Source organism: Trachinotus anak, unplaced genomic scaffold, assembly GCF_046630095.1.
Source record: "Trachinotus anak isolate AG129_WGS33_773 ecotype Australia unplaced genomic scaffold, CSIRO_AGI_Tana_v1 ptg000002l, whole genome shotgun sequence".
Lineage (NCBI taxonomy): Eukaryota > Metazoa > Chordata > Actinopteri > Carangiformes > Carangidae > Trachinotus > Trachinotus anak.
Window position 1 is genome coordinate 7,705,545 of NW_027273853.1, and position 26,544 is coordinate 7,732,088.

General features: G+C 39.9%; 2 protein-coding genes across 6 annotated transcripts in view; one reads left to right on the forward strand and one right to left on the reverse strand.

Moving 5' to 3' along the window:
- The window catches only part of kcnq1.2 (potassium voltage-gated channel, KQT-like subfamily, member 1.2), a 171,246-nt gene extending 161,571 nt beyond the window's left edge, over positions 1-9,675 (reverse strand). For 2 of the 5 annotated variants that reach the window (XM_071493350.1, XM_071493378.1), the window contains exons 1-2: positions 8,644-9,669; positions 5,915-6,605 (exon numbers count right to left, since the gene is read on the reverse strand). In XM_071493350.1, coding sequence (XP_071349451.1) covers positions 5,915-6,414 — 500 coding nt within the window. In that variant the 5' untranslated portion in view covers positions 6,415-6,605; positions 8,644-9,669. Of the gene's footprint in view, positions 1-5,914; positions 6,606-8,643 lie in introns of all 5 variants that reach the window. The other 3 variants (XM_071493359.1, XM_071493369.1, XM_071493340.1) reach the window with 2 other exon arrangements.
- A 9,577-nt stretch (positions 9,676-19,252) lies between these two features.
- mrps35 (mitochondrial ribosomal protein S35) lies at positions 19,253-26,413 on the forward strand. Its single transcript, XM_071493433.1, has 8 exons — positions 19,253-19,453; positions 20,188-20,240; positions 20,371-20,538; positions 21,445-21,505; positions 21,648-21,787; positions 23,535-23,644; positions 23,741-23,810; positions 25,908-26,413. Exons 1-8 carry the CDS (start codon positions 19,321-19,323, stop codon positions 26,175-26,177), a joined length of 1,005 nt encoding a protein of 334 aa, XP_071349534.1. The 5' UTR covers positions 19,253-19,320; the 3' UTR covers positions 26,178-26,413.
- Positions 26,414-26,544: the final 131 nt, after the last annotated feature.

A 26,544-nucleotide genomic window follows, 5' to 3' on the forward strand; every position in this document is an offset into this window, starting at 1 on the left:
CACAAACATGGATATTCCATCCTGGCTTAGCTATCAGCCTGTCCACCAAATACTTGGAAAATAGATGTAAATCTCCTTACAGGTTGGAGGGCAAGATGAATGAAAAGAGAAATAGTTGGGAGGAGTATCAGACAACCTCAACAAGTGTCATTCATAACAAGTATCCTCATCAAATGTATGTCAGACTCAGCATCAGTAACATGCATAGCCAAGGCGTAGTAGCCTAAGCTTCTCAGTTAAATTCAGTTTTAGATTTACACATTTGTTCAAACCTCGAACCACCACTGAGAAATCCAAAGGCAAAGACAATGTAGTGATGTTAGGGTTACACAATCATCTGGCTCAAGGTTTACCTCAGGGTTGGGTGGGTCAAGTTGTTTCAAATCGACATGCCGGTGAGTCAGTTATTTATGTTGGAAGGAGTGAAATAATGTTGTTATTTCAGATTAAGGCTGCAATGATTAGTCAATCAACAGCAAAATAATGTGCAACTATTTTGATGATGAATACGCAATTTTTATGCAAAAATGGCAAAGAAAAATTCCAGCTTTTTGTTGTTTCATATCATATTAAAACTGAATATCTTTGTGGTTTGGACTGTTGGTTGGACCAACGCAAGACATCTGAAGATGTAATTTTGAAACTTTGAGATGGAGAAGCTGCGATGGACATCTTTAACAATGGACATTACTTAACGTTATTTGCTTAACAAATAATCAGCATATTAATCGACAATGAAAATAATTGTTGTTGCAGTCCTGTTTTACATTAGATAATGTTTTAACATATGGAAAACTAAAGTTCATTAAAACAAATGATTATGTGTCAAAGCCAAACAATATACTAAAAATACTGACTGCTTAAAACGAGCCTGTTATTCCAATTCCTATTCCTATTATTTTTGTGTACAAAATATAAATTCTAAATAAATTTAAAATTATTTAACAATAGCACCACATTAAGTAGTCTACTAAGTGAGAAATAATAAGGTTGGCACGTTGACGAAATCATGAATTGTGCAGCTAAGAGACACAATTTAGTGGCAAGACCCTGGAAAAAGCGAAAATGTTCCTTTTGATTGTAAATGTTGAAAACCGTATTAAGAAAATATTCCACCGTGACCTTAACTTACTACAGAGAAATGGAAGTAACCCGTACAGTACACTTCATTCATTCAGTAATCTCTTGTAAGCAGATATACAACAAGAGGTTTCCTTTCAGCCCTTTCCACATAGATGGAGGGGGAAGCCTGGAAGCTGAGGATTCACTATAGCTATTTCAATAATCTGCCCAGATATAAAAATACACAACAGAACCAAGTATTCCAAACAACATCTGGCCCACTGCATTTTCACGAGGATAAACAGGTGCAATGCTTTCTCTACGGCAAACTGGTTGTGGTTTATTATGTTATAGTGAAAATGACCTTTATCAGATAATCACATTTCTGATTACAAACACAGATGATTAAAAAAATTAAGGGTTTTTAACAGCCAGAAAATTGTTTTTTCTCCTATTTTAACTTAAACAAGTCTCAATGTCTCAAATGCACTGAGACGTTTTCTTTTGTATCGCTGTGAGAAACTGTGGGACTTGGGTGGATAAGAGAACCGAGAGGTACGGTCGTAATCTGCTTGCAGTCTGAGAAGGGTGTTTGGGAATCATGAGGACATAAATGTTTATTCCCTTTGGTTATGTAAAAGACTCAGATGGAGTGGCCTAATCGTGAAGGGGATCATTGCCCCAGGTTGTCTGTGTGCTGGTGAGTCTGCGTGCCATTGCATAAGACTCTTTTCAGACACATGTCCACGTATGCTGCCCCGAGTCCAAGGGATTTCTACCCACCCTGACTAACTGTCAACATTATTGTGGCATGTGCTCGTACGTTTGTGTTTCTGTCTCTCTACTCTGGGGTTAGACAAATATGACAGTTACGCTAACTGTGACTGAAACTGTCTATGCTTAATTTTAATTAAATCCTTTTCTGTTTAATCACTGTTATAAGCTTAATCCTCCATTAAATAATTAGGAGAAATTTTTTAACAGCACTTTATCTAAAAACAGTTTCTAAAGTCACAATAAAATGATAAAAACATTTTGAAGGCTACATATTCCGCCCAACAACTTTGAGTTCTGATGATGTCAAAGTAGTTATGAAAACATATGAACAAGTTGACAACTGAGTTTAAAATTTTTTTTTTTTGGCACCTTGAAAGGAAAAAAAATGTCATGAGCTCAAAATATCTTGTTTAAGCAACTTCTATCTAAAATTATCTGGGTCTACACCAGGTCAAATCTATAAACTATTACAGAAAAGGCATAATTTAAGGGGGTATTTGTAAGTCTTCTCTGCAGCCAAATGTGTTTTCTTGTCAGGAGCAACCACTGTTGTCTTTATAATACAAAGGGTTATAATACGTCCTCTATGTGTATATTGTGCATGGATTCATCTGTGTTGCTAAATGTCTGTTCTGTAGATGGTGTGTGTTATCCTATTACAGTACCTGTTGATTGGACAGATGTTCTGAAACAGCCAGATGCAGTGATGATGGGTGCATTTTCAGATAAGCCTTTATCAATATGTTTGAATATTCCCCTTCATTGTTTTGTGAAATCCAGCCTTATTTTCACATCTGTGCGATGTGTGTGCGCTGTTAGACACATGCCTGGGTCTGCATGCAAACATGTAGTGTGTTTGTGCGCACTGAAATTGCTGGCAGTTGTGGAACTGTTGCTGGTCCTCGCACAATAAAGACAGTGATGAATAAAGCGGCCACCTGTGTGTGTGTGTGTGTGTGTGTCTGTGTGTGTGTGTGTGTGTGTGTGTGTGTGTGTGTCATCCTATTGTAGAGCAAGCCTATTAGGGCTGTCATGAGTGCTGCATACGGCCCTTTATGCGTCCCTTCTCCCCTGCCAATCTCTAAAGAGGCCAGGAGAATAGATGGCCACCCGCGATAGCCATCGACAAGTAAGAGTTACTTAAAGGAGCGTCAGCGGGGATCAGTCAGAAGGGTTTAATATTAAATGAAGGACAGGCTCGGGTTCTCTCTCCTCTGTGAGGGGAGAACATTAGAGCCTCAATTACTGCTGGGACGGATTATCAGCATGGCACACAAAACACAGAGGCATACAGTAGAATGGAGAATCTCTGCAGTGTTTCCATCTATCAGTGACTGACAAAGGTAATATTTTAATGGGAGAGACTAATTCAACTCCTCTTCACACAGACAGAGCTGAAAAGCATTAGGTGTACCTGCTATTTTTAATGACTGAACATTAGGCTTAGATGTTTAAATAATTAAAGCATTTGAAGGAAACTGAGCTAAAACACTGTGAAGGAGGATACATGTGTTTGTATCGTGGATGATTTGGGAGGAACGGGACCTTTGAGGGGTTGAAGACATTAAGATTGTTGCCAGAAGTTAAACAGCAGACCAAACAAAATGATCATGCGTATTCTTAGTCTGAGCTGACTAACTGCTGAGTCACAACCCAAAAGTGAGGCCGGGTAGGCAGAAAAACTCATGACAACCATTAAAATAACCCTTTTCATCATTGCAATATTTCATGGAAAATATACATTGATGATTTGCTTGACCACTCACAACTTTAGCTTCTGACATTCCCACATGATCTTAAAATTTGCAAGTTTAAAGTTCATCCTTACCTGTAATTTTTGAGAAAATATATTTTGTAACCACATGTGACCATAACTGATGCTTTGCTAGCAAATGCAAACAGGTTGAAGACAGACGGCGCAGTAAAGCTTTGTTATATAAAGATCATCTTAAAAAATACATTTTAACATTTACCTTCTCCAGTGGTAACAATCAGCCCCATTATGAACCTACACTATAGGGGTTGGCCAGTATTACTTATTGAATAATCAACAGGAAACTAGTGAGAATGAAACCACATGGAAACTACCTCCTCAGGTGTAGGGGCTACTGTGGTGCTTTTACATGTATATGGTATCTAGAGTTTGTACATAAAAGGATTTTACTGAAAACTCAACATGGAGAGACCATAATGAAAGTCATTTGACCAAATGCATTGGAGTCCTTTGGCCCTCAGGACACAAATATGATTATTCACTGCACTGGCCTGAGCCCAGGACACTAAGACACACCATGGTATATGGCGTCTGCCTCTCAGTCAATTAATGATATAGTTTAGCATGTATGTGTAACTATAGCAGCAGCAGTAGCAGTAATAATCCTCCTAGCACCCTTTCGCAGTGAGTTGATAACAGGTCAGGATGCTGCATTAGTGCATTTGTATTGTGCCCAAACCATACTGTAGCCATGAAAATAAAGCAGGCAAATATAGTCCACTGTGACGGTGAGGCTGCAGTACAGCTAAATAATTGCTTACACACAGAACTTTGTGGCAAAAAAAAAAAAAAAAAGAAAATCTCTTTTCACTCACTGAATGATTCAACTGCATGTAAACAGAAAAGTTCATCGGAGACCTTTCAACTGCACTTTTATTATCATTCATATTTTCTTCTAATCTGTTCTAAATCCATGAGCTCAGGGTTTACTATGACGTCTGGGACTCAATTGCGGGATACTTCAGAGAGATAGAAGATCTCTTTAGTCACATGTTAGGGGATATTCTTGGCCATGAAATTCATTTCTTTTGTTTTTGCAAAAAGGTAAACTAACCACTGCAGTGCACTTACCGCAACACTGAGAACTGTTTTTTCCCCATTTAATAAAATGCATCTTTCCATCATCCTTTTATTCACCCTTGACATTCATAAGTTATTGAACTTAAAACTTTCTGTGATAAAATTGTTATCCAATATACTAAAAACATTTGAATGAATGCCTGAACTAGCATGGAGTAGAGTTTAAAAGGTTCTATTTACCTTTGATCTCTGATATACTACTTAGATTTAGATTAGATTTTTCTTTATTTTATTTCACCTACTCACTTAACATATTTACACTATTTCTTAAATTTGTTTCCAGAGAATTTGAATAAAGTGAAATAATACATGAGGTGTAGATATCATTGGTTTCTAGCTGCGATACCCTACAATGTACACTTATGGATTTTAACAACAAAACATACTCCCCCATCTAAATCCTGCAGCACAGTCTTTTCCTGTGATTACATCATGCTAAAACACTCCAGCTTCATCACCGTCCGAGCACCAACAAAGGACAGACAGTGTTCCTAAGTGGCAGTTAATAAAATGATTCATGCAAGCTGTGTTTTAACTGCAGGTCAGTGTGCTCCTCTAGTGGGTCAGCTCAGCAGCATCAGGAAGGCAGCTCCATGTTTCATGCATGAGGTTGCTGATTTGTTGACGGTAAGGAAGACCAGAAAAGCCCAAACTCATCAAGGCCAGAGGTGTGGTTGAACAGCTCACACTGACCTGCTTCTGTGGGGCTATATTAAAAAACAACCGCAGACAGCCAGCAGGCCACAGACCCCTCTACTTTTGTTACTGGGAACCAGAACCTAATACTGGCAAGGAGCTGCACTAGATGTAATTAACGAGAGAGGGGCTGGAGCTAAGAGACACCGCGCACACCTGTGTCGCTTCAGTCAGACACTTAACTTTTCTGTTTGCTGAGTTTTTCACAGCTTTTAGCACTGATATAAAAGTTAAACCTTGTTACGATTAGTTTTACTTTCCCAAAACTTTGTTCATCTCATAAATGTTTTCGTCTCTCTTAAAAGTGCTAAAGACTTTTTTGACTGAGACTATTTTTCATTGTTTACAGGGAGGTTGTTTTCCCTAAACGCACCTAGAATTCTTATAAAGTTCATTTATTATAATTCAGCGGTTTGAGCTTAATGCAAGCTTGTCAACCTCTATAGTCAGGATGTCTACTCATTCTGCACTGCTGTCAAAGTGACCTGAAGTCTGTACTGTACACAGAACTAGACAGGTACTCACACAAGGAAGTGGTAGAGGAAGCATTTCAGTCCAGCAGGTCTCTCTAGGAAGTTGTAAACATCACCCTGCATGCTAGTCTTGATGTAAGGGCTATGGAAATCCTTATGGTGATGATGCAGCCAGCTCGAGCGAGGGAGAGGTGGTGGGACGGAGGTGATAGAGGGCTGGCTGTGTATCGTCTGCAGCGCTGGGTCCTTTGTGTCCGCTGGCAGACAGCAGGGAATGCCTGATCCATTATTCACCGCTGTGGGGTCCAGTTCCAGTGAAACAGGAGAGTAGTGGCTTCTGTCAGGTGCAGGGGCCTGTACGGCAGCGCTGCTGGCTGTAGTGCCAGTGGAGGCTGCAAGGTCAGCATCCATCTCCTGGTCCAGGCTGAGGCTGAGGCTCGTGCTGGCGTATCCATTGGGACTGCAACTTATGAAGGAGCTCCCCAGCCTGCTGCCATAGTCACGCTGCACGTGGCACGTCATGTGGAAGGAGCGTGCCCGTCTTTCCCCCATGGTGCCCCGTAGGATGGTCCGGTTAAGAGGGGGCCAAGGGGAAGACTTGAAAGTCCTGGAAGGTTCTGGAGATTGTGACCAAGGTCAAGGTAGACGGGTAGGGCCCAGTGGGATGAGACACCTAGCGAGGCATGGCTAGCTACCCGCTGCAGACAAGAGCTCTCTCTGCTGAGCTGCATGTGTGTCCATACCTACAGTGGAATAAGTGACATGAGTCATGGAGATAGTGTGACGAAAAGAAAGCCTTCCCCTTGACCAGCAATGACCCTGTTAATTTAACATCTGTCAGCCCTCAAAATGCATTTCTTTTCAAGATTATTTTTACAGCAAAAAGTATTTCCAAATAATTCTGAATGTTTTTCTGTGCTTGGAGTAGTAACTGGGTGATGGTTGCCAAAAAAGACATTTAAAAGTTGAGGGTTTTTGACAGTAAGTGACTACTTGTCTTAACAAGTTCATGCAAAACAATGAAAAACTGTTTACTTTGCAGCTTCCACATCAACATCTGGGAGTGTAAGCATAACAGAAAAAAATTATTTTTACTTCACAAATGTCATCAGATTAGAATTAGGCGAATTCTAAAGGTGGCTCCCTTCAGCATGTTACTTTTGAACTGAGGCCATACATGGATCAAAGATGTGGTGTACTTAGGTTGCTCACGCCAATTAGAGTTTTCATTGTGTAACAGTCCTACTTCTGGGCCTACAGTAGCCTGTATCTACATAGTGTGGAGCACTATGGTATGTTGTAGAATCTATAAGAAGATAAGAAAAAAAAAGAGGGGATTTCTATATGTGAGGAAGTAATCAGAGTGACATTTCTATGAACTTTTGCGAATGGTTATGTGTTCTGACACTGTGACTTATGACCTGTGAATATAATAAAAGCACAACAGCCACGTAATATTCCCAGAATAGAATCATATGTGAGTTAATGTGGCAGCCATAGGTCAGCGCATAAGTCTATTTCCGCCAGCTTTCTCTCTAAGGATTCTCTACTGTAAAAAATAGCATCCTGTTGCATGGTCCTCGATGGATGTCAAAACCTTTAGGGATTTAGAGAAAATAATTCAGTATGTATACCAGCCTACAACAAATGTTAAACCACTACAGCTACAACGTGACCTTCCCAAACAGTTTCACAAAACATATCACATCACAGAAGCTTAGTCACCGTGCAACCAGACAAAAATTAGACTGATTCAAGCCGTGGATAGTTGCAGCTTGTCTTTTACTTATTTTATAGGTTTTTTTTGTTTTAACAGTCACAGTCAGATCAAGGTTAAAGTCAAGCACATTATTTAAGGATGCACACAAATTCAAGTGTCAACAAAAAAAAAAAATGCATGGTAATATTATGAGCCTAAACTGTCAAAACCTTCACAACTTCCCTTTGGAAACAGGTGTAGCTATATTAATTATGAGTCCAGGAGATTATTAGCCATTACAGAGGGACCTGCAAATCAGAAACACATCCTAAATCTGCAAACGGCTATGAGCTAAGAATGTAACTAAGTCTGGGCAGCATGACGACCTGACTAAACATTTTTCATCTGCCTTGCCAAACTTTGCTCCTCTGGGACTTAGATTCACTTAATGAGCTAATCAAAGGTAAGTAGGTGGCTCAGTATCTTCTGTGGAAAGACACTGAACCAGGTATCATGATGGATGGCCGGATGTTGCCTAAATGGATCGGAAAAAAGTCTCTTAGGACGAGAGAGAGAGAGAGAGAGAGAGAGAGAGACTAATTGGAGGCAGCCGGCCCCGTCCTTATCTCTCCTCAACTACGGATGGACTGATGACAAGAGCCACATGCGCTGCTGTCTCCCTGTAGATAGAGTTTCTACCTTTAAAACCACACAGTCATGAGACACACAATGAACTGTCATGTCTGCACAGGCTGCGGTGGGACTCTACAGTTACAGAGTATTGTGTGACTTTCCGTTAAACTGAACCGACCCTGGCATGGGACCTGTAACGCAAATTGAATAATCGCAGGAGGAATCAAATTAATTAAGAACCTTTATCTTTCGCTCCTTAAATTTTTTTTTCTTATTTTCGTCTGCTGAACTTACCTCCTGAAATCAGTCCAAAAAAAAAGCATGTTTAATGAAGCTGCATAATCAAGCAAATGTCGAGTCAATATTTGCACCATTTACTGCTGAACTCTACTGTGAGCAGCTGAGGCCTTAAAGAATTAAACAACAAAATTATATGTTTCAAATCTTACCTGTGACTCCAAAAACGCATCACAAGTGGGACTCGCTGGGAAATAAAATGTAATTATCTCTGAAGCCAGGCAACAAGTTGGTTTTTGCTTTTTATGAAAACGAGATCCCGTCATAAATAAACTTAGGCAAGTTGGAAATTATCTCTCAGCGCTCAGAAACATGGGCAACACACAGTGAAAGCACAAGTCTTCAATCGGCTGCTGCCTGCAGGACCTGTCCCTTTGAAGTGCATCGCAGCTTGCGCCTGGACAAATGCTGCGTTCAATGGTAACGGAAATTTTTAACCACAACATGAGTGAACCGCAGTGGTACCCTGGCAATCCTCTATTATTGTATTTAATGTGATGCAACGTACTTCAGAGAGTAAACAATACCAATTAGTTTTACCCCCCACCTGAAACCAACTCTGTCAGCTAGTTTTGTACAAACAAGCTGCTGGCCAAACACTACACATAAAATACGATTTCTATGTAGACTTATGCTACATGCAGACTCTTGTCTTTTTAAGCTATAGGTTCAGTTCACGCCATTTTTATCTCTATAACATTCCCGCCACTACTTCAGATGGAAAGAACTATGTATGTTAATCAGACTGTTGTCAGTGTAGTCTAATAACAATGCAGACTACCCTTCACACCTGCTGTACCTGTAAGTGTGTTCAAACCGGTTCAAACCGAACATAACACCTTGCTTTTGTCCCACTCTTACGTTACCATGGGGTATAGCCCATAGCCACAGGGCAATGTTAGTTTGCAACATAGAAAGAATGTTTTTACGAGGGTATTTGAACACACCACATTTTCAAAAAGCAGCAGCTGGTGGAGGGACATCCGTTGGTCACATGTGGAAACAGATAATACAGCAGTGTAAATACAGATGAACAAGGGTTGTTGCCATTAATTCTTCAACAAAATATTTAAGTGTTACTTCCGAATGATAACCCATCAAACAGTTTTGTTATATAACCTCACTCTATCTTAAATGATTATTTGATTAATTTCTTAGTTGACAGAAAATTAATTGCAAGCAATTTTTAAAACTCTTTTTTTTTTTAATCACTCATTTCACTGTCTCAAATGTGAATATTTGCTATTTTTCCAGTTTTCTGCGTCAATAAACTCAACATGTTTGTGTTTTTACTAAGGCTTGCTGTTATTTTTTCACAGAAAAAAATGAAGCAGTGTCATAAAACTAAATGATTTAATAAAACACATTTACACATTTCAGAAAACACATAATAAACATATTGTATATGATGTACACTAAATACATCATATACAATATAACTTAAAAAAATTGAGATTTTAAAACTAGATTTTGACAATATTTTCAATTATGAACTTATACAGACCCAAATGTTATGGAGTAAATGTGATGCTTTCAGGGCACGCAGAGGTCTTGGCCCCCTGTTCAGCCGGTTGGTATGCCTGCCTTGATGAGCTGTGGTTCCACACCTGTTAAACCCCTCGCAATTCTTATCATCTGTCCCCTTTCTGGTCCCCGTATGAACATAATAGTGGTTACTTCGTGGAATTAAATTCAGTTCGTGGGGGTGGATCTAAATAGCTATATTATATTATAGTATTGTAATGTAGATTGTATTGTTAATTCATAGTATTGTACTGCAGCATTATTACATTTTGTTATATTACATACTGTGTGTCAGTGTCTAAAATGATGAAAATGTAATGAAGATGAAAATAATATATTTGAGATTTACAATATTTCTAGTGTTGTTTGTGTAATGGTCACTGTCCAGCATGCAGAAGTACAGATATCTTACATGTCTCAGGATGCACAAGAAAATATATATTGGAAAATTAGAGAGGTAAAGGTAAAACTAATTTAAGGGACTGGAATGGACATCAATGTTTGGAATTAAGGAGCCACCAGAGGGTCTAAAAGACATGGACAGAAAGATGACCGTCTTCAAAGGTACCGGCCAGTGCTTGTGATCCAAAACAAAGACCTTCTCTCCAGTCTATACAGGTCCAGTGTGAGCACCACTTGGTGAGCACAGCAGGGGCAGAGGTGGTGAGAATTTCTATAACGACAGAAAAATCTGCAATAAGTGATTCTGGCCCAGATAAGGTAAAAACTTCATTTCACACATTCATATGCGTGAAAATCCACTTTCATGCAGTAAAACTAATGTTTAATATGTCTATGTAAAGGGAGTGATACATTAAATATGGTCCACTCATTGTCACATTTCTATCAACATTAAACCACTGATTAGGCTACCTATAAAATGGGTTTTTAAGTTTTGTCTACTTATTTCTATGTCTGTCAAATGTTTACCTGGCTTGGTCTGAGGCTGAGGAGCTGCAGAGGGGCATGGGGACAATTGAAAGATCTTGGTTGGAGCCATGGAGGTTTGCTAAGGAAGCTCACAATGGAGTGTAGGTGGGCTGCTTTGCGGATGTGGACTCAGGGCACAGGTAGAGTCTGTCCTGGTCCTGTGCTTGTGCCAGTCTAGAGGAACTGGACAGCAACCGGGCTGAATACACTCTCCAGTGCCTCTGTTAGAAAGATGAAGCGCAGGATACTTCTCACCCCCCAGCACATGTTCCGAGACTGCACTGAGGTCTACAATCAAAGCTGGATCAAAGACGGCTGGAGGTCGAACACCTGGCTGCTTCAGATCCACCAGACGCTGGTAATGCCACTGCGGCAACCCCATCACCCCGGGCTTGAAACAGCTCTGAGGAAATGCTTGGTCTACTGACTCACTGAGCCTGATGGAAGTGGTAACCTTCATGTTGAGATGTGCCTCTGATGGGGATCCGAACAAGAACTTTATCTCCTTCACCTTGCACATGGTTCAGCTGCACGGCTCCTCCACGTTTGTACAATATCTCACCTTCCACTTTAGGATCACTAAGCTTAGCACGCGGGATGTACACCTGCTGAATCTGCCATCCCTTCATAATAGAGGGTTTAAAGAGAGGAACAGCATTTGGATCCTAAGCAAGGCTGGTGATAGAAAACTACTTCAGTTTTTTCAGGTTGGCTACTTGAATGCCACAAAAGGTACTGGCATCTTTAAACCTCTACAGGTCTTCCTGATCCACCACAGAAAAGGCTCCAGACAGCAACTGGGCAAAAGAAATGTACAGGGTGTGATGCTGCAGAGAAACCACCTCATATGATATCTGTGTTGTATTAGGATTTTGATACACATGTGTTCAATAGGTTATCAGAGGTGGCCTCAACATCAGTAGCATCAGTAGTTTGCCAAGCATCCCAGCTCAGATTCTCTGTTGCCAGAGATTCTGCCACCTTAAATGCTGCAAAGCAATCCCTGAATAAGAACACAGAGAAAAAAAGTATATCAATGAATGTCAAAGGAGTCATAATAGTCACTGTATTCCAGTGTTTTCAGTAATGATAATTAAATATTTTTGTGTGCTACATGAATGTGGAATATCAAAAGCAATGCAAATTGTAATTAATTATTTCTAACCAATCTTCCCACTAGTATTGGGCCCTATCTATGCCTTCAGTGATGTAGCGGTTAGCAAGTCCCTCGTACACAGGCCTCAGTGATTTCTCTATCTCAGACTGTACCATCATCCATGAAAGTATCATCCACTTTTAATTCATGGCTGCATATGACGACATGGTCCCAGATGAAAAGGTGACCTTTCTGGCAGCAGTGTGGTCTGAGCGGAGCGCCTGTCCAAAGGTGCCCTGCAGCAGTTTTTTGATGGCTCCCTCCTGGTGCTGGTAGTTATGCAGTAGCCAGTGAGTCAGGTAGTGTGGAGACACATAAATCCCATTCCAGCCATCTGAATCACCATACTCTCTGGCTTGGTTTCCTGTCTAATGATAGGTCTCTGATTTAGTTTCCTGCTTCACCACCCATGATGTTTTGGCAGCTGAGGCATTAGTCCAGTGGTGTTTTTTTTTTTTTTCGTCCAAGTGAGGAAATAAAATAAATCACATAATCTGGTTGAAAATCATATACTTTTTTTCACGGTCTTGAAAATCCAATCATCACTGAAGCGTTTGTCATGCATTAGAGCCAATAAAAAAATGTAATGGTCGAAGTTGTCATACTGTTATTTATGGTGTGTTGATTGATTCATAATGTCAACTCATAGATGTCAGTATTTGTGAACTGATAAGCACTGATATACACTATTTTCTTCTATTTTAAACAGACCAGCCCTTCACAGTTCAAAGTTCATAGGTGATTTTGTCAATTTCGTGTTAAGTATTTTTCACATGCAAGAAAAAAAAAGTGTAAAAGAACCGTAATTTTTTCACAGCCTCTTAAAAACATACATAAATTGTAATAAATAACTATTACTGTAATTTTACAATAGGTCTCCCAATATTTCCATGATATCTTATAATTTTAATTGTGACAATAGTCATAAACCTCTAAAGAAACAGAATAATTATCTTTGTTAATGATGAAGATAAGATTAATGGTTCTGTAAATGATCATCACTGCCACTAGATGTCAAACTAAACCACCAGCATCTCAGACTAAAACAAATGCTTTGTCAGCCAAACTTCAAACCTCCCTTTGCCCACAGCTCCCCCCTCCCTACACATTCTCAGTCAGCAAGGTGTGTTAGAAAGCTCTGAACTAAACACACAAGAAGCACAGATAAGTGAAGTTACTCTCTTTACACCAGAGTCAACAAAAACACAATCCAGCCACAACCATTAGCCCACACCAGCATTGCTGACAGTAAGCCAGCTTGCAATAACAATTCTTAAACAAATTATAATATGGGTAACTGCAAGTTAACTCACGCTCTCATGCCTACTGCAGCCAGTCAGTAATGAAAACAGATATGTAACCAACAAATTACTTAAACATGAAGAAGAAAAGCCAGTTGTGAGTCAAGCTGGAGCCGTTTAACAGCTCTCCATCTTGGAAAAGCCAGACAAGTATTGCCTCCACAGTCAGAATGGGAAAGAAATTCAACCATAGACTCATCTGCTGGAATTGGCCAGACGAATGGCTGACGGAGCCATAAAAAACTGCGTTCTGGAAAAAACTGTGTTCTGGACTTATCTCTGTCTTTGTTGGAGGCGGTTTTACATTTCTGGGGGAAAATCTGGAAGGTCGCTTCCACTTGAAGGCTTCATACTGCACTATATCATCTTGTGTGAGGGCAGTTGATGTGCATTTGTAAACGTGGGGAGGACCATAGACTGTATATGCTTCAGTAAAAACATACGCAATTATATACGAACTGTGACTCTGCCCCAGGAAGATTCTACTGGGCTTCAGTTTATAGAGGAATTCACTGGCAGATAATTTGGATAATTGCAGATCAACATTGTCTTAGAAACAAAATTAAAGAAGCTTCCTTTAAAATTCTTCATTGGATATATCCGGCAAAAAAAAAAAAATTTTTTTTTTTTTAATTATCCCATTTTATTTTGGGTGGATACTGAACACTTTATAATTGGACAATCTATCCAATTTCATGAGAGAGAATTTTATTTTGAAGGCAAAGTTATGGACAAAGATGTTAATTTTTTTTAAGAACAAATGGACAGACTCAAACCAAACCAAACTTTGGTCATTTTTAGCAGGAACTGCAACAATATGGCACTACTTTTAAAGGACTCAAGAATGATCAGGCAGTAATAGAACAAACTATGTCTATGATAAATTTGTGGTGGACCAAGGATACTTCAATCTTACTTTATTTTTTAATTTTATTTTCTATTCTGCTGAAGAGGTCACGTTTAATGACTCAAATTAGTTGAGGCGATGCCTAGCAGGCAGCTAGAGGCTACACGCCAAGCGGCTACCACAGTGTGACAGTAGCCACCTGTTACTGAAAGTGGCCTTGCCCGCAATTATGCAGAACTTGAGGCCTTCACAAAATTTGAACAGTTGAGTTATATAAAAATTTGAATTTCAAGTGTACATAATTATTATTATTATTACTACATAAATACTGTAAATCTAAGATAATTTACACATAAAGCACAAAAACATGTCATTTCACTTTAAGACCAATGTTGTGAAAGAAATCTGTCAAATGTGTTTGTTTTTTCAAATACATTAATAAACTGTAAAAATAACAGAATGTTATTGTAGGTTGTAGGTTAACTGTACTTTTAGATTTTGTAATTCTTAATACAAAAAATATACACTAAAAAAAGCTTTTACTGAAGTAGGATTATGAAAATATTTCACAACATCAAATACACCCCCCCTCATTTTTTTTTTTGTGCTCTACAACATACCATTTCTTATGATCAGAATATTACAAAAACTCATTAGCAATGGTTTTAAAATGCTTACTTTGAACTGGCAATTGATAATTTTTATTTTCATAATTTCACAATTTTTAAAGCTGACAAATAAATATCTAAAATGTTTTTTTGTCTGTGGGAAGAACAGCTGTCATTTTCTGCCCCTGAAAAAAAAAAAAACACTACAGCCTCCGTGCCATAGCATAATATGAATGAAAACATTATGTCAAACCATCCAATTGGCATTTTTCCTCATAATAATACTTCCTTGGAAATATGCTGTGAAAAAGATAAACGGTTGATTTTTTTTTTTTTTTTTGCTCCTGAAGATTAACTGAGGACTAAATATGCACTTTGTGTTTCGTAATGCATGATTATACTGATTTTGTACGGCCATATTCCAGAAGTGATGTAGTGAGGATGATTTAACCAGGGTTTAGTAACATATTATCAAGAGTGGATTTCTTTAAGTACATAAATAAGCTGAGCCTTTGCTGTTAATTACTTGAATATGCTGTTGCATATACTGTTGAGTATATGGTGGAAGCATATGTTGAGATGTTTAAGAGGATTATTGCCTAAGATTGTTTAGAGTTAAACACAATTACTGCAAGACATGCCCCCTGTGTGTGACACTAAATTATTTGCAACACTAATCCCTTCTAGACTGGGTTTCATACCCCAAAATCATCTTAGTCCATGGAGTTACAATTGGACTAAGATCATCTCAGGTTTTAGGAAAATGGTGCTTTAGTCTACATGTTTGTATAAACTAAACTGAATGCTTTTAAGTTTTTCTAATTTAACTTGTTACAATATGGATAAAAGCAGCTGCTTAAGAGCTGCTTCTGAACCAGACTCAGACCAGGATGGGACTGGAGGCATCACTCCATTTTTTTCTGAGTAACACTGTAGTTTCACCTGAGAAAATTCAGACAAATCTAATGTTTGGACTGAAGAGGCTATAGCAACTGTTTTCAGTAACTACCTCATTAAAATAAGTCTAACTAAATTAAAAGAATGTCTAACTACAATGTATTGGTTACTTCATAATGATGGACAAGCCTGGACGTGAAACATGTTTAGAAAGACAGTTGTAAATACTGAGTGTTTGTTGCAGAGTTACAGAGAGTGACTAAAGGAGCATCCTGTTGAGATGGGAGGCTCGGCCTTACTGCTGCAGGGAGCAGCTGCACAGTCAGGGAGCGGGATGACCACTCCACCACTACAGGACAGGGAAAAGAGGGAATTTATGAATCAGTTCAGATCATACATCACTAAGCTGCTGGAGCATCTACTGCTACACAGACGCATTTATAGCAACACGATTTCTCCTGACTCACACACACTGTTCATTTACCTACGCTGGGGAGGAAACGTCTCAGCTAATCAACTTTACAGTGATAGTCTAACTTCTACAATCTGACATGACACGTAAATGTAATGTGTACAATAATTAAGATTACATTACCAAGTGAAGCAGGATTCCATCGAACTCGATTGGTTTCTGATGAAGGCAGGAGCCCTCAGTCCCTGGCTTGTGTTAACATGCTTACTGACTACAGAGGGCAAAGGCAGTGTGCATATAGACTCAGTTTTACCAACAAAGAGTTAGGAACAACATTAGTACAAAATTAGTGGCAAAATTTAAATGAGCTACCTTCAGCAAAACTTTCCCCATATAGAAGGAACCAAACGGGGACACAAACCCACAAACTGCTGATTTCTAGCCCTGTGTCTTCACCACTACACCATCCACTCTGTACTACCACCATGACCAACAACCCATCAGTTGATACCAGAGTGCTTATTTACTTGTTCTTCCATGGCATTGTCTAACCAGTAAATTTGGAAGGGGAATAAAATAACACCCAGGTGCATACTTGGGCTTTTCTTTAGGCTACCCAAACAAATAATGTGAGAAATGTTGCTGCAGAAGTGGTATCGTGGGCCAATGGCTGCTCTGTTCTGCAGCAGAGATCAGTGTTCAATCACATGTGGCTTGCAACTTCTTCTTTACTAATTGGGTGATTACAGTTCAAATTTAGTGGCTGTAAAACCATACAGTGGAAAAATGACATTTTAGACAACACCACTTTTTTTGCTATCCTTGGTGACACTGGGTGGCATAAAAGGCAACGTTCCAGGAGCCTATAGAGTTTTTTATTCTTACTTGACACACTTAAATGATTTAAAATAATTTACCAAAACAATCCTGAACAAAGTAAATTAGGGTTTGATGCCTTTCAACTTTGATGTATAAACATGGTATTTAGAATTGTACCACACACCCTAAAGATATTTTGAGATAAGGTTGGTAAAATTGTGTAATTGTTTTCGCCCAACAGGACTGTGCTACTCGGTGGGGCTCCAACCAGAAAATGGTGGACAGGATGCTAGAGCAGAGACAGGCCATCAGTAGAGTCCGTGCAGGTGACTGTAAAGCCAGTGTGAGGATGATGAGGATGTGCTGCAGTCAATGAACAAAGCACTGAAGCCAGTGAGTGATTTCACCTCAGTTTTGTCCAGTGAGAATTACATCACTGCATCATCTCTACTCCCTGTCCTGCATCTGATCAAAGAGAAACAAACCGGCCCCGTTGGATGAAGACCTGAAAGCTGGCAAGGAACATTTAAGCACTGTTGCACTCACCAATTGCCAGTTTAGTCTTAATTTTTTTTTTTTTTTATTCATTTTTTTTTTTTTTTTGAAAAGCCTGTTGACATTTGTCAGTTATCTTACATTACACTACAATGTGGAAGGCTGTGTATGTGTTTTTATTTATTCATTATTTATTTGGTTCATAGTGTTAACCAAATTCACATTTTTTACCATCTATACTATCTTAAACTATGTAGTAATTGGTAATACCGGTGTCAAGAATTTATTACGTGGTGAAAAAATTTCCACACCATGGCATCCCTCACCAGATCAACAAGAGAAAGGGAGGATTGAAGTCAAGCCTCAGTTCATGGTCACAGAGATTTCCATTGATGACGGACATTTTTGGTGAAGAACCTCTTTCTGTTCCTGAAGCCTGTTGTTGCCTGACAGTTGATGATGGTGGTGTACAAATAAAAAATATTGCACATTTCATAGCAGACAAACTGAATAGTAAGAGATTTTTCAATGAAAATAAGGACAACACTTGCTTACTCACAGCTCCGCAGACATTGTTTGGTAGGAGAGAAACTCAGCATCGCGCTCTCCAGCTCTTCCTCTATTACTGTGATGCAAACAGAAAAGAATTACAACAGTCTAAAAGATATGTCTACTTAGGTTCATATGAGTAGAGTCAACACTGAAATTATCTAAGTTTTCCCTCTTTGGTGCACTAAAATACTTTGGCCTCCATATCAGTGTCTTTACCTTTTTGAAAAAAATAAATAAAAACAAGATGCATACATGGCTTTACCAGGTGCATGTGAGGTATGTTTCATTAGAGAGGAGCCAAAGGTGGTTGCTGCTTGTTCTGCAGATGTTGTTGTAGCTTGTGCATCTTTGTTCCTGGAGAACAACTTTTCTTAAGTACAAAGCCATGGTCCTTGCTTTCCCAAATTTCTCACCAGGTAGTGTTGGCAGTGAGCCACCGCCAACCAGCTGGTCCTCCTCTGATCCTGCTGCTGTTGTTGTAACTGGCTTTTTTGACTCATAGTTAAGAAGCGACTGGATTTCTTTAAAGCTGAGGGCATAACTCACACAAATGACAGTCGGCTTTCCTGCTGTGGCCCTGTGCCATGAAGACTCCTGCAGCCTCCTCTTTTTGCTCATTCTTGATTAGGCAGATGTTATACCCTATGTAAGAAGCCAGCGGAACAACTTCTCTTTGTATTTTCCAAACTGCAGGTTGTATTCTCCAAACACCTGTTTTGCCTGAGGTGTCCTCTCTGACAGATCACAGTGAGAGCAATTTGTCTGACCAGCTCTTCATGGATGGAGACCTGACCTGCAGAGACAGGTTATACCTTTCATCAGTCTGGGTGCATCAGTCAAATCATGGTGGAGATATCCAGGTAAATTCAAATAAAGCATGCATAATATGTTATATGCCTTACACCACATGGCATAGTTAGTTTGTCAATCCATAACATAACATAACATAACATAACATAACATAACATAACATAACATAACATAACATAACATAACATAACATAACATAACATAACATAACATAACATAACATAACTCCAATATACCAGTAACTGAACTTAATTGAAACAAATAACCAGTATCATGTTCAATTACTCACGTTTATAACAAATCAATTTTCATCAAAATGATTGAGAGCTTATCGGCTTACAGTGTACTGTGAAGTGAAGTTTGCATTTGTTTACCGGGGGAACTTGAACGCTCCAATATGGCGACCGCGCAGACGCATAGCGGTGACACACAGCAGTGTCCAATGAGGTAGCTAGGCTCTCGTAATCATTGGGAAAACATGGCTTCACACACAAGTAAGGCAATTCTGTGCCTAGGTCGAATAAATGTTAGTGGTCTCGGACATCAGAAACCAGGGAGCAGGGTCACATACGCGACGGCTCTGTCCGTGAATTCCTCTGCTGGAAAAACAGGTGAGCTTCATCGTCGCTTTACGACGGTTCACTCTGACAGAAGAGAAGCACAGCAGCATGCTAAGCTAACTGGTTGAAGTGCTGTGAGCCACCTCATGTCCTCTGACAGAGATGCACCTATAAAGTGTCTTTCCAGGCTTGGACTAGTCGAACGGGCAAAACTGATGTGGTACTATAGTATTATTAGGTAGTAGTACTAGTACAGAAGTACATAGACATATGCAGTTTCCCTCTCTCTCTCTATGCATTTACGACAGTGCTGCAACTTTTTTTTTTTTTTGCTCAAGGTGATGGCATCAAATTCACTGTTTTGTCTCACTTCAAAGGCAGCAAATACTCATGACTAAAAAGCCCGAACTAGGGTCGGAGTGAAAAATAACTTGATGACAGTTTAATGACTGAAATAAATCAACTTACTTTTTTGAGATCTAATTTATTGTGAACATTACAGGTAGAAGCAAGGAAAAAAGCATACACTTGTCATACATCATACATACATTGTGTCCTTCAGTAAGTTTATCGTTGAGTAAACAAATAATCACAAACAAAATAAATACAAGTACAAAAGCTGCACTTGAGAAATAGTATTTGTGTGGCGGTAAAGGGGTCCCTTGACTTTAGATAGCAGTGTTAGCGGTATGAAATTAAGTGCTGTTATTGCATTTATTTTTGGACATTTTCGCGTTAAAACGTGTTTGTGTGTGTGATTAAACTTGAAATATTATCAATTTTAGGCCCTCCTGATAGAAGCGGTAGAGGACCCTTTGTCAGAAGACCCAGGAGAGATGTAAGTGTGCAGCATTTATGTCACACAGATGATGATAAACTTGAATGAAGTTGTCATGTTGCCACAGACAATGGTAAGAACTGTGCCATTGATAAAACTTTCTTTGTCATCTTTGCTTCGGGGGAATCAGGCAGGGGAGCCCAGGACAGAAAAGATGCCCGTGGATCAGGACTGGACTGCAGTTTATCCAGCAGCAGCCTCCTTTAAACCCAACACTGTCCCCCTACCTATGAGGATGGGCTACCCTATGAGGGGAAGCGTTCCTCCAGAGAAGCAAGGCAACCTGGAGTTAATCAAGGTCAGACCTCATAAGTTACAATTGACCATATGATGAGGATTCATGGTGAACACACAGGACTGTTTGCAGTTTTACAGATTAAAGAAGAAACAAGAAAAACAGGTGATTACTTCCTCAGAAAACAATGATAAATATGCTCGAAGGACCCATCTGCTAGATAAGTAAGGATTACAGATGCTTGTGTATTTGCACATGGTTCAAAGTGATATAAGTGTTATTTTACAGACAAAGTGTAGCCACATACAGTTGACTGTGAGCTGTATCTGTATGTGAGGTGTCTGTATATCTTAGCATTTACCTCCTAGCATCCATAATGACCAGCAGGCCAGTGCTCTTGCAGCACTGATGGAGCACTCTTTGCTCTGATGGCTGTGTCTCTGTGCCCGGATTACTGAGCTGCTGTGTCCAAACACCAGCTGCTCCATCTGGACTCGAGCCACACAGCAGATCCACTACTTTCACCCGCCACAGCTGGAACTCTGCCTCGCAGCCAAACAGTATTGGTGTCAGTCTCTCGCTCTGTTATGTCAGGCTAAACTGCTGTGTGTCCGCACATACATTTACACAAACTATATGTATGTTAAGGTAATATGTTACTTTTTTATCATAACTCGGTGCTTTTGTCCACACCCAAGCCAAAAAATTGGACATAGGAGAGGTTTATTTTGATGTAGGTATAGAATACAATGTATTATATAATAAACTTAACTCAAAGGATGGACTCAAAGAGGATAGATTTTTGGTTACCTTTTAAAACTAGTGAATTCTGATATCCAGCATTAGATAATTTTTGCAATAGTGAGTTTTGTTTACTCTGTCTGGGATTGATTCTGAGAATTTAAAACTGCTACATATTTTCACGTTTTTGTTCTGTTCATGTAACCTCTCACTCATAATCTCCTTCAGATACCAAACTTTCTGCATTTGACACCAGCAGCCATCAAGAAGCACTGTGAAGCTCTGAAACGTAAGTTCTTAATTGAATTGTAAAGATAGAAGCTTTTTCTTATGTTGTTGATCAGCAGTAATTGTAATATAATATTATTTACTTTGAATCAAATATATAGGCTTTTTTTAGTTTATGTAAAACTGTCTTTCTTTGTCATCAGCATTCTGTACAGAGTGGCCGTCTGCCTTGGACAGTGATGCCAAGTGTGACGAGCACTTCCCCATTAAAGTAACAAGCACAGACTACGTGTCCGCCGGCCCATCTGTCAGAAACCCTTCAGCGCGTATTGTTAATCTAAAAGTGAGTTTCCCTGCCTTACAGTTTCTATTTTGACTTGAATTTTTTTCCATGATGATATTGACCTTCAACTAGGTTCTGTCAGTGTATAGGAAGTCAAGTGTGGAGAAATCTGACATGTAAAATGAATTGGAGATTTCCAGAGATGCATAATCACCAGCTGACATGTCTGTGACTTATCCTGGAGAGACGCTCATTGTCTGTTGACCTCAAACCTAAGAAATTATACCGTCAAGTCTACAGAGATTAGTCCTCGAGAATTATTTCACATATAAGCATGAGCTGAGGCTCTGTTGTTTTTGTGTTAGTTCAATTTTTTAGTTTTTGAAGAAGTGTTTTTTTTTATATATTTTCACAGAAAGAAGTAGCAAAACAGTTTGCCACTGACATATTTGTTGAGACATTTTAATATTCCTCTTAATCCCCCCCCACCACCACTAATCCACCAATATGCAATCCTCCCCACAGACCAGAGCCATACATGTAAACATTTGAAAACACATAACCACAGTCCATATTAAAACACACTTAAGATCCTTTCGAGAACTTTGACGAACTTATCAACAACAATGTATAACTGGTCAGTTGAAATATGAAAATAAAGCAGACCCAGAACATGGCAATTAAATTCAAAGACTGGCTACATCAGTCATAAACAAGGTGTTGACCTTGTTTTTCATTTGCATGGAACAAAGCAAAAAATTATATTTTCTAAGTGGCTGAAAATTCCCTCATCTGGCTGAACTTAAAAAGGCAGTTTTTCAGTTTCATTTTTTTCTATGATACTTATATTATTACTATATTATATACTTATATTGTTTTCAATATGTGATAAATAATATCTGGCTACATGTAATTATCGTTCTAAGTTTTGTCACTGAAAAACATGTCAAAAGAAATCCGACCCAGATACTCAGGAGCTTCAACTGTCTTTTGTAAAAAAGTGGAAATGTGTCATTTTTTTCCACTAATCACCAGCCATCTGCTCCACTGACACTTTCCCTTAGATTATATCAGAAAGGTAGGACTTTTTCAGACATTAATCCCAGTGGATTAGGCAGGGAGATAGATTGGAGAGCTAATCTCACACAGTTAGGTTCCAAGTCCACAATAAGTGGACCAAGCCCTCATTTCTCACCTTAATAAAACATGATGCAATGTTTGAATGAGGAGCATACACTGTAAGTTTGCCTTTAGTTATCCTGATGCTCATTTAGACAGGGTGAGAACAGTGAGGGAGACTGAGGAAACAGACACTGTCTCTGTGTGTGCTTGTCTGGCCATTTCACTACACAAGGTGTAGCGCACAGAACACGTGCACACATGCAGCTTGTATTGCCTATAAATGCACTTTTGTTGCACTGTATAAATTATGTAAGTCAGAGCCATGAAACACAATGTAATCAAGGAATAATCTCTGTTGTTTTCCATCCATCATCTCTACAAGGGGCTTAGAGGTTATTGTGGGTCACAGCATACATGCTGTGATTTCATCTGTAAAAAGTATAGTATTTTAATCAACACAGTCAAAGCTCCGTGCAGGTAAAAATTCTAACATTGTTCTCAGTTTGTGTATTTAAAGAGGCAGGGATACGGTTCAGAATGAAATCACGTCTGCACTAATCTTTTTGTGCATTTATCTTTACATGCTGATAATGTATTCCACCCAATGTGGGAAAACTGCTGCTTAAACTGTTTCACATTATTTGTGTATTTCATGTGATAATCTTTGGTGTCATTGCCCACAAAGGTGAAGCTGTCCAGTTTGAATCTGGATGACCATGCACGCAAGAAGATGCTCAAACTTGTTGGGGAGAGATACTGCAAAAAAAACGATGTCCTCACCATCATGGCTGACAGGTAGACACAGCTTCCTTTAGAGATCAGTATACCTAATAATAAAGTGAGGAAATAAAAACAGTGGCCTGTTTGTCTTTTCCTCCCTCTCTCTACCAGCTGCCCACTGAGACAGCAGAATTACGACTACGCCATGTACCTGCTAACTGTCCTTTACCACGAGTCTTGGGTGAGTAAGAGATATTAGTTTTTCTTCTCCACCCAGCTCTTGACCAGTTTCTGTGTTCACTGAAGATCGGGCAGACAGAGTGACTGAGGAGGGAAACATTCACCGAAACTAAGAAGCAACAGTTGTCAGACAGATTAATCAAATATTAACAAAATGCCAGTTCAGTCTAAATGTCACTCAGTTTCTGCCAAGCCATTAACAAGATCCATCTTCAGACCCAGCCTTACTCCAGTGTTGGCCTTTTCCTCAGTTTCTCTCTTTGTTTACTGACCTTTCTCCTTCTTTTAGCAAGTATCTATGCATTGAAATGCTGGTTGCTCTCTGACATTACTTGTACTGATCACTTTCTTTCAGTGTCTTTACCCTTTTCAGAGGTTTGTTTGAGATCAGATGCTTGATGATGGCTGATATCATGTATTTTGCAGTGCAGGGAGACAAGTTTCAAGCTGTAATTTTACAGGGCGGTGTTCACATCAGTGCAAGAACATTTGCATATTCTGTAAAATATTTTTATTCCTTCATCTGCATCTTTGCTGACATTTACATCCTGCTAGCGCCACGGCACAGTACCTCTTACCAGGGGAGTTCTTGTCCATCTTGCTCTGCGATCTGAGCGACTGAGCCCATTAGGGAGGTATCAGAGTTGAATGGGCAGAGGGATGGCAAACAGCAGCATTGTCCAGCTGACATTTCCCCACAGATGAGGAGAAAACAGACTCCCCCTATCAGGTGTTGACCCTGATACTCATTTGCATTAAGCCAACCATGCCACATCAGAGAAGTCTGCCACCAGGTCATTAGCCCTGGCGCTGATCGCATGAATGTGCAGCCAGCCACATAAAAGAAAATGACTCCCCCTATTGTGCAACCTCTGCCTTTAGGAGCTTTTCCCATCACGGCTTAGTCACATTAAACGAAAGTCTCTCAGTTGGGAAAGGTGTCTGAGCCAGCAGGCAGAGCACTGTCCGCTGCCCTTTCGGACACACAATGGAAGGCACAGTGCTTGTCCAGCGGGCTTGTGGAAGCTGTGAGAGTGGCGTAGCGTTCAGGTCGTAACGCTATCCCACAAAGAGAGCAGTTGTTTGCGGCCAGTGAGGTGATTTTATCTCCCCACTAAGAGAGACAGACCTTCCCTGCTAATTCCAGCGTGTATTAATCCAGGCTAGTGTTGGGGCTGACTGCTCAAAGCTGCCTCCAACATGGGGGGGGGGTCGTTTACAACTAGAGGCTTTATTGCCTTCGTGCCTAACACCTGTCGCTTTTCCCCCCCAAGCTGAAAATAAAAACGCTATTTGACAGGTACATAAACTCAATTGAGAAAACAGGTGGCTACTTGTTTCCTGCCACGTTATCAAATATTCTGTGTGTTGACCAAACTACTTAGTGACAGATGGATTCCCCTCTTAAAATCAAATGTTGTAACCTCGCTGTAAGAGGATAATGGTTGATCCTTCATTTCAGCGAGGCACACTGCGAATGTTTCAATCTAAAACTAAAACTACTCAGGCCAGTAGGTTTTTGATTATTTCAAAGAAAGTCGCCGATCTATTCTCAAGTGTCTAGTGCTCTTCACTCACTGGGGCCTGGACCTGATCCAGATGGGATATTATGCGGATCAGATATGTATAACAGTAATGATGGTCATTAACCTCAAACACCTGGAGAGCAGCAGAGCTGAGGCCCTGTCGCTGCCCTGCTTTAAGCCGCTGCACAGTGGAGCCTATTGTTCTCCAAGGGAACGTGATGACAGCTAGACAGGCAGCAGACAGAGCACTACATATGGAGAAATACTATCTCTGTGAGAGGAGCATCAAAGACGGGGTGAGGGGTGACCAAGGACCCTCATATTTTACATCTGTTGCCATACTGTGTTCCAAGACAGAGGCCCAGCCTGTACCTCAAACGATAACTATAAACCTGCTCCTGAATATCTTTTGTTGCTGCAAGTACATAATGTAATGTGACATTATAGCTGTATGTAATAAAACGTACACAGCTCATATTTAATGCTACAGTCAACCCCGTTTTCAGTCAAGTTGGCTAAGTTTTGCATCTGCACACGAAGCTAACAGATGCTCTGTTTTTGTCATTCTTCAGAAAACAGAAGCCTGGGAGGCTGAGAAGACGGTGGCAGACATGGAGGAATACATCTGGGAGGACAGCCCGTCCCAAAAGAATATCTTAGATACGCTAGTGCGCATGAAAGTGGCCGGGGAGGGAGAAGACGAGGAGGTGCGAGAGCAGCTGCTGGGGAGAAGCGAAGTGCAGGAGTATAAGGACTCGGTCACAAGGCTGAAGAATGAAGGAGAGAGTGAGAGCACCATGCTTCAGTACAAAGAGGCTGTCAAAAAAGTCCTCAACCTGTGATCCAGCTTAACGTACTAAAACATGGAGACAGTGACCAAGAGTGACACGAGCCTGTAATAGGATCTATAAAGACCGACTGCATCTACATACCAGTGACACAAATAAGAGATGTGTGGATAATTACAGCCTCATGGGTCTCAACTAATGTATTTATTTTCCAAAATAAATCTGCTGTCGTGTCAGGTGCATGATGCTGTCTAATATAAAAATAAAAGTCCGATGTATGCTATTGTTAATGAGTGTTCTGTCTCTGGCCTTCATGTGCGTGATGGGTGAAGCTTTTGTGTGATAAAAGCCCCTTTCAGTGGGTTCCCAGCCCAGCTTGAGCTCCCATCCCACTCGTCACTGTCAGGTCTGGGAGCAGGGC

Bases quoted from the DNA above. Each gene is read 5' to 3' on its own strand.
- mrps35 (XM_071493433.1), top strand. From the start codon at position 19,321: ATGGCTTCACACACAAGTAAGGCAATTCTGTGCCTAGGTCGAATAAAT. The intron at 21,788-23,534 runs GTGAGTTTCCCT...TTGCCCACAAAG, and splicing joins CGCGTATTGTTAATCTAAAA to GTGAAGCTGTCCAGTTTGAA. The intron at 23,811-25,907 runs GTGAGTAAGAGA...GTCATTCTTCAG, and splicing joins TCCTTTACCACGAGTCTTGG to AAAACAGAAGCCTGGGAGGC.